The sequence below is a fragment of the Oryzias latipes genome, chromosome 21, assembly GCF_002234675.1.
Source record: "Oryzias latipes chromosome 21, ASM223467v1".
In the NCBI taxonomy this organism is placed as follows: domain Eukaryota; kingdom Metazoa; phylum Chordata; class Actinopteri; order Beloniformes; family Adrianichthyidae; genus Oryzias; species Oryzias latipes.
In genome coordinates, this window is record NC_019879.2 from 17004173 (window position 1) to 17011644 (window position 7472).

At 38.8% G+C, this 7472-nt stretch overlaps 1 protein-coding gene across 2 annotated transcripts; it reads left to right on the forward strand.

Annotated features, from left to right (window-relative positions):
- The first annotated feature begins 1188 nt into the window (after positions 1-1188).
- On the forward strand, positions 1189-6347 carry LOC101163859 (stress-associated endoplasmic reticulum protein 2). 2 transcript variants are annotated; one of them, XM_011489621.3, is made up of 4 exons: positions 1189-1406; positions 5378-5473; positions 5576-5648; positions 5764-6347. In XM_011489621.3, exons 1-4 carry the CDS (start codon positions 1323-1325, stop codon positions 5802-5804), a joined length of 294 nt encoding a protein of 97 aa, XP_011487923.1. In that variant the 5' UTR covers positions 1189-1322; the 3' UTR covers positions 5805-6347. The 2 variants fall into 2 exon arrangements, with proteins under 2 accessions (XP_011487923.1, XP_004081733.1); XM_004081685.4 differs by lacking the exon at positions 5378-5473 and having other exon boundaries at positions 1192-1406.
- Positions 6348-7472: the final 1125 nt, after the last annotated feature.

Below are 7472 nucleotides of genomic sequence, written 5' to 3' on the forward strand. Positions count from 1 at the left end.
ATAGAACTGGATTGACAGAATCCCCCCCCCCCCCCCCCCCCCGACCCATTCTAAATGAAGTACCTGATGGTACTTCCGGTAGACTTCTTTTGAGAAATAAACAGCTATTACTCAGTCATTCTATTGATCAGAACAAGCATTCTAGCTCGGCTGCCTTTTCATAAAATTCTTTCTAATCTTAATTTTTCATGATACTTTTTCTTTATTGCAAGTTATTCAAGTAGTAAACTAGCCAATCAGGTGCCTAAATAAAAAAGCAGCGCTTGCTGGCCCCTACATTGAACATTTGAACCTTTAATTGACAGATTCTCCCAAGCCCACTTAAAGTGGTAGGAGTCTGGACTTCCAACAAGCTCACTCCTGATTGGTGAGTGGTTGCCATAGATACATTGACTCAGACTGACTCGGACCAATCAATGCTTGCTGACATCATCTAGTTCCAACATGACGGCGTCTACATCGCGAAAAAAATGGCAACTCAATTGACTTAATTTGGTTTAAACTGGAACTGAGTAATTTCTCAGTGCACTTCTCTGATACAGTCAATGGTCTCAATCATTTATTAAACCAGATTTTGAGAGTAAAAAGCCAAGTTACAAACAGTCTTCATTGTTTGACTGCCTTTTTTTTTTCATTTGATAAACTCAGTTGAGTCATCTGGAGTAAATTAAAATACAATTATCTGGACTTCAACTGCTCTCGTGTTTTGCCCAGTGCTAATATGTTTTGGTAAATCCCAAACTAAAGTAATGAGTTATTTTAAGTTGGTCAATTTTTAACTAATAAAAAGAAAGTTTTATTTAGGTGTATGGCCAATATGTGTGTAATATTATATCAGAAAAAGTCCTAAATGTGCACCCCCTACTACTAACTTTCCAAGTGGCTTTTCCAAAACATTGGATGCATTTGCTAAAGTAATTTATGTCCCAATCAAATAAAACTAATGTTCGACACGAGCAGCATACGTTGTAAAGTTCAACAACAGGAAGCTTGTTTTTATTCTTCATCCTTCAAAATAATAGTTTTGGTCTATATTTCTTTGTGAATTTTTGACAAACCTACAAAATAATCAGTAAGACACAAATAAAAAAAACTATAAATGGCTTTTAAAATATAATACTAAAATGTTGCGAGGCTGTTTTGTGGGATTTTCTCACAGTTGTAATATTATTTTGAAGTTACAACCGTCAGTTTCCTGTTTGTGCCCACCACTATCCTCTCTCTGGATGCTGGCTGCCGTCGTCCGCCTGCAGCACCAGAAAGTAGCTGTTAAGCGGAGAGAATAAATTAGCCTTGCTGTTTTCCACGCTCTGTGAGGAAAGATGGTGGCCAAACAGAGGATCCGCATGGCCAACGAGAAACACAGCAAAAACATCACGCAGAGAGGAAACGTGGCCAAGACGCTGGTGAGCCCTTCACGCGCATCCAGATGCCGGGGGGGAGGAGGAGGAGGGGGGGGGGGGCACATTAGCCATCAGAGGTGTGTGAACGCCGCTGCACGAGGATGGAGAAGTCAGCTGCCCCTCACACACAACGCCGTAGAGCGTGACTCAGGACCCCTTCAGCCCAGACTGTCTCTGTTTTAGTAAATAGAAGCGTTTTTTTAATGAATGCTGCTATTAACGCTCTACAGTACCGGGGTGAGGGCAGGTTGATGGGATTGCAACCTTTTTGGAATGGAGCATGCGCTCTAGGAAGTAATAAAAGGACTAATATATGAGGAAAAAAGTTAATTGGACAAGAAACAATTAAGTATTTGTAGAGAGTAAAAGGCACAGTAAAGTTTGCACATGTTTGTAATTCCTGTTACCACTTTTTCCTCATTTTACATAAGTGTATTTTTTTTTAAAAAGTAAACGTGATGCCACTTCTAGTCAAATCTATGTAAAGAATGTTTACATGATCCCAAAAATCTGTAGCTACCATGTGCTATGCATTTGAGAAATCTGAAAAGCTGTGGGTGACCTGCTTCGGTCCATCACCACCTTCCTCTCTGAGTTGATATTTATGTGACATAAATACTCAAACGCTTATGTTATGGTTATCAGCCATGATTATAGTCACAGCGTTATTCTACAGGGTTTCAAGAGCTGTGTCTCAGGTGTTTCATTTGTCGTTGCTCTATGGTTTTTGGCCTCTAAATTCTTCCCTGTGACTAAGTGACTACTTCACTGTCAGATTTTAGGATTCATCCTCACACAAACACACATTCTTTTTTCTTCAATAAACAGATTAGCCCAGATAAATGGGTATAGATGCAGATAAAAATCCAACTGAGACATGATGATGTGTTCCTCAGATTTTTCTGTTATTATTGAGCAAAGAAAAGAAGCAGTTTCTGAGGGTGTGTTCAGACTGGAAAAGACTGTTGGTCCGGATCGAGTCCTGAACCCTGCGTTTGGTCTGTATTCAGACTGCCTTTCAACCAGACATTTATGTTTCAAACCAAAGCTTTTAAACAAAACCACCTAACTAAAGATCTCTTCAGTCATTGGCTAGGAATTATGAGCAAAGAGAGAAAGAATAATGGAAGTCCTACGCTTCCTTGTAAGGATAGTTCACTTATTTAAATGTTATATTTCGCTGACCAATTTTGAACGTCTGTATCAATGTCAGGCACAACACTTTTACTTGTTACTTTGGTACAGTGGAGACATGCTGCAAGGCCATTACTGAGGAGACAACGGCTTAAAAGCTACACTAATACGTGTTTATGACAAATAGATTGTTGAGAGAACAGTGTCACGTTGTCATGCGTGTCACGTTAAAGGTTGTTTGATAAACCTGCATTCATCGAACCACATTTCAGTGACTTGCTGCGTCTTATCCTCATGGCTGCCACCTTTCTACTCTGTTTACATCCCGTAATGCGATGGTGGCCGTTTTGGTCCAGCTGTTCTGCTCAGAAAACTCAGAGCGAACCGGAGCTCAGTTTGATTGGAAACGAACGGAGACCACCTCCAAAGATGGGTCAGAGAGCGGTTCCTGGTCGTGGATCAGAGTCCGCTTGGGTGCATTCAGACTGTAAATATGTTCCGGATTATCGGGGAAAACAAATTAAATGGATCCAGTCAGAATACACCCTCAGGATCGACTCCTGTACATGTCAAGATTGGTGTAAGTAGGAAAAGGATTTTAAAGTTAGATCCTTTCGTTTTAGATCGTTATCATTATATTAAACTTCTTCTCTAAAATCTAATCGTATTTCAGACAAATATGGAGATAGAAGTGAAGTCCACCTCACAGCTAAAAGGCACCGGTTCAATTCCTGGGCTGGAAGATTTCTGCGTGGCGTCTCCACGCTCTCCTTGTGTCTGTTCTGGGTTTCTCATTGGTTGATTGGTGACTGAGTTGTCCTTTGATGTGAGTGTGTATAGTTGTGTGTCTCTGTGTCGGCCACCAGAGGCCTGGCAAACCATCCAGAGTGTACCCGCTCTTCAACCAGCAGTAGCTGGGATAGGCTCCAGTAACCTCATGATCCTAAACAGGATTAAGTGGTTCAAAAACTTGATAGGTAGAAGTAAAGTGCATAAATAAATGAAGCCTTTTTTTCTTTTTTCTTTTTACAATTTAAGCCCTTTTGCCTTATCAGAAAGTTAAAGTGTCAGTTTCATTTAAAATGATTTGATTTTGTTTTGTTTTTTCTTTAGTTTCAGTGTAAACATGGTGTAAAAAAGGTGAAAAGTGAAACCCCTGAGACCTCTGTCCACCACTTTGACTGGAGAATTCTCTCATTTAAACAAACAGCCAGAAGAGATGAGGATCTTCATAAAAGGATTTAGCGTATCAGTGTGACCATCAGCAACAATTCTGGAGGGCCAGTGACAGGATACGCTTGTTGAAGATAAGGATTTAATTGCCTTGATTAGATTTACTCGACTTTCAGTTGGTTTTTTTTATGCGATAAAGATCACCTTTTGGGAAGCAGTGAGGTAAATGTGTTACTAAGTTGCTTAAAGAAAAGTCATCCTGCCTCCGTGCTGATTTTTAAGCTTTTACCTAAACTGATTATTGTTTTTTGTTTTTCATTTTTAATCAATTAATTTTAATGTTTAACAAAGATTTTGATGTCATCCTATTCCCGTGTACCCATGTGTGTCTAGCATATCCTTCTGACTGTTTTTTATGCATGCTAAGAAATAAGTAGTACACTTGAACTTTATTTTACCAAGCATAATTGAGTATAGCAGGTATACTATAAACCATGTATGTGTAGTGTAGGAAGTATAATAACGGAATTAAATTGTAACATTTTAAGTTGACAGTATATTAGTACATAAAAAGTAAACTTCAAGTATAATGCCTTCGTGGTACACTTAAATAGACTACTTTTGGCTAAGGATATGTACATAAACACAAGTACAATAACCTGTTGAGTTTTTTAGGAAAATATTTGATCTCAATACTTTGATTAAATTTGAAATTTTTTGCTGAGCCAGAATGAACATAAGATGTTCAAGTTCCGTCTTTACGGATTTGGATCCGTGCTATAACCAATAGTCCAGACCCAAAAGGGTGAAGCATGTTTTTAAGCAAATCAAAATGTTGGAACAGACTAAACATTTCAAGTCAAAAACTTACTGCATAAAGCCTTCTGGTCCTAAAGTTCCGGAAATTAAGTTCCAGAATGAAAATTTTTTATCTAAAAGCAAGACACTATAAGACACACACAATGCCTTCAACCCCCAACTCAAATATGATGAAACAGAAAATGGGATATGAACAGAACTTCAAATCAAAATTTGCCTTAGTTCAATCCTTTCAGTTTGGAGAATCATTCCATTTTTAGGGGTACTCCCTTAGTAAAAAGTACTCTATTTAAGTGTACTTGAAGTATACTTAGTCAATACTAAACTGAGGCAGTGTACTTGAAGTTTACTTTTATATACTATCTATGTACTGTAAAGACGGAGGTTCAGGAGTTTCCTCATGTTTAGCTGGATAGAGCCGCTAATGTTAGGTTGGGGGTGTGAGGGGCTGTAAGCTAGCAAGAGAGCGTGTAAACAGAGAGCTCTCAGTTATGTGTGATGGGAAGCGTGTGGGGGGGGTTGCTCCTTCAACACTCAGAGGCGAATTTCTAAAGAACACCCGCGGCTCTGCAGAAACCATGTCCTAGAAAAGGAAACTGTTTTTGTTTGTTTTTTGGGCTAACAGCTGCATAATCATACCTGCAAATGATTTTTACAACATAGTCCCTCTCTGTCTCTGAACTGAGAAAAGGTGTGTTGTGTTTACGACATCCTCCCCTGTTAAAGGTTTCTCCTGCAAACATGGAACAGGTCTATACAGATGATATCACCTTGGGCTTGAAGCTTGAACTCATCATAACATGAAAACAAAGGGAAAAAAACTGCTGACTCGGCATTTCTGTTTGTAGAAAGCCTCCGCAGAGCTGTCTTTGAGGACAGCTGTGATGAGTAGCAGATGTGAAAGCAGGCTTCATCAAAAAGCAAATGTAGAGAATTGGGAGAAGGTAGAAGACGTGAATGTGAAAGCATTCTTGCTAAACACGTTTGATTTTGTTTTGTTTTGTTTCAACTGCTGCAGCTTTTTAATGTGTTTTTGTTTTACGCAGCGACCGCAGGAGGAGAAGTACCCTGTGGGTCCCTGGCTGCTGGCTCTCTTTGTCTTTGTTGTTTGTGGATCAGGTACCAGTGCTTTTTACTGTCCGTCACAGATTAGGATGAAACATGGGGATTAGTGCAGATTATGGTGGAGGTTTGGATTGGCTTCATTTTGTGGACTCTTTTTTTTTTCTCTCAGCTATCTTTCAGATCATCCAGAGCATCCGGATGGGGATGTGACCCTACATCACCTACCACCCCGTCTCAGCTTTCCTGATGTCCTCACTGAGCCTGGACCCCCCACCCCCGCCTACAAACGCCCCCCCCTGCCTTGAATCAGCGTTTACAGTGTTGCAGTCTGTGGGACTGACACCTTTTCTATGGACAGTCTGAAACCACGCTGGCTGGAAAACATGGATCCTCACTGGCTGGAGTGTGAGAATGTGTGTGACAACGTGCCAAACTGGTGTCTTGAACTTTTCATCTGTACTGTAAGAAAAGTGATTTTTGCAAATAAATGTTAAGCATTTGGCCGATATTTATTGCATTTTTTTCTTAAAAACACATCCATTCTTTGGGGTCAGAGCCCCAATTTTGAAGATTTTTTTTTTTTTTGTATTGGTTTTTCTTTTTTCACAAGTTTTTATTTTTATTCATCCTTTATTGTTTTTAATCATTCTGTCTTTTATTTATTATTGTTCTGCCTTAATTTTTCAGCGTATGTCAATGTACAGCACAGTTGTTTTAAATGTGCTTTTTAAATAAAGTTTGACTTGACAAACATTCTTGTATTTTATTGGTAATTGGAAGAGGAGAGCATCATTAACCACGAGCCTCTGAATGTGATTCTCTAGCTCCGGCTGTTCTTCAGGTATGTTTGGATCATTTAGGATTCTTTGTATCCAGTATAGTTTTACTGTTTGTTCTTGGAATGAATCCTTGATAAGCTGCAGGAAAGCCACACTGTTATGTTCTTTTATAACACCTTGTCTGACTGAAAGACTTCAAGGAAGAAGTGTAGATGTGACCGTGATAAAATACTTCTATGGCAAGTCAAACATTAGCTGGTAAATTTAGAGTTTTATATAATGAGGTCAACAGGTCACTGCGTAACAAGTCTGATGCCTAATCCTCAATTCAGGCATCAGTAGATAAATTTAAGTGTTTGAGAGTTTTTTTTAAATATTTATTTAATGGCTTTTGAATAAAAGCCATTAAATAAATAATTTAATTAACTAAGTCATCTTGCTTAAAAACTTTTAATTTATAAGGTGTTGTCTCCTCAATCATCTGAGATGTACAATCACAGAAAATGCATAACACATTCTAAGAAAATGTTGGATTTTTCTAAGTTGTTAAAACTTTTTACTGCTTTTCCGATTCATAAAATTCCCCTAATAGAAATCTTTAGCCAAGAGTTATGTTCTGTATTCAGTTAACTAAAAAAGCCAGTCAGGAAGTAACAATAGTATCTGATAGAACTTAATATTGTGATCAATACTTCAGACTCATTGATGAGCCTCATCAAAACTGAAAAAGCTCCTCAGGTGAGCAACATCCTAAATTTGGCACGTCCAAAGTCCGGCTTGTGGGCCAAATGCGGCCCGCGTTAAAACTTCTACCGGCTCACAGGCCATTTTCTAAAACACTGTGTATAACTTATTGATTGTGGTTGGCTAAATTACGATTTAAGCTATTGTAAACCTGTGGCAACACTGTCACACCCTTCTGTGACACTTTTTTAGCTCATTTCCAAAATGTCAACAGTAATTAAAAAAGAAAGGTTGACATTTGCGCTTCCAGGATAAGTGGGAATTAGCTGCCTTTTTTCAGTGAACTTCAAAACCTGTGTCTGCCTAATATGCATAGAAACTGACTGTTTTCATGGAGTTCTATGTCAAGAGGCAG

What these genes read in the sequence shown, in the direction of transcription:
- LOC101163859 (XM_011489621.3), top strand. Translation starts at nt 1,323, where the DNA reads ATGGTGGCCAAACAGAGGATCCGCATGGCCAACGAGAAACACAGCAAA. An exon ending in GAAACGTGGCCAAGACGCTG is followed by an intron (nt 1,407 to 5,377) that starts GTGAGCCCTTCA and finishes TTCTGTTTGTAG; the next exon opens with AAAGCCTCCGCAGAGCTGTC. An exon ending in ATGTAGAGAATTGGGAGAAG is followed by an intron (nt 5,474 to 5,575) that starts GTAGAAGACGTG and finishes TGTTTTACGCAG; the next exon opens with CGACCGCAGGAGGAGAAGTA.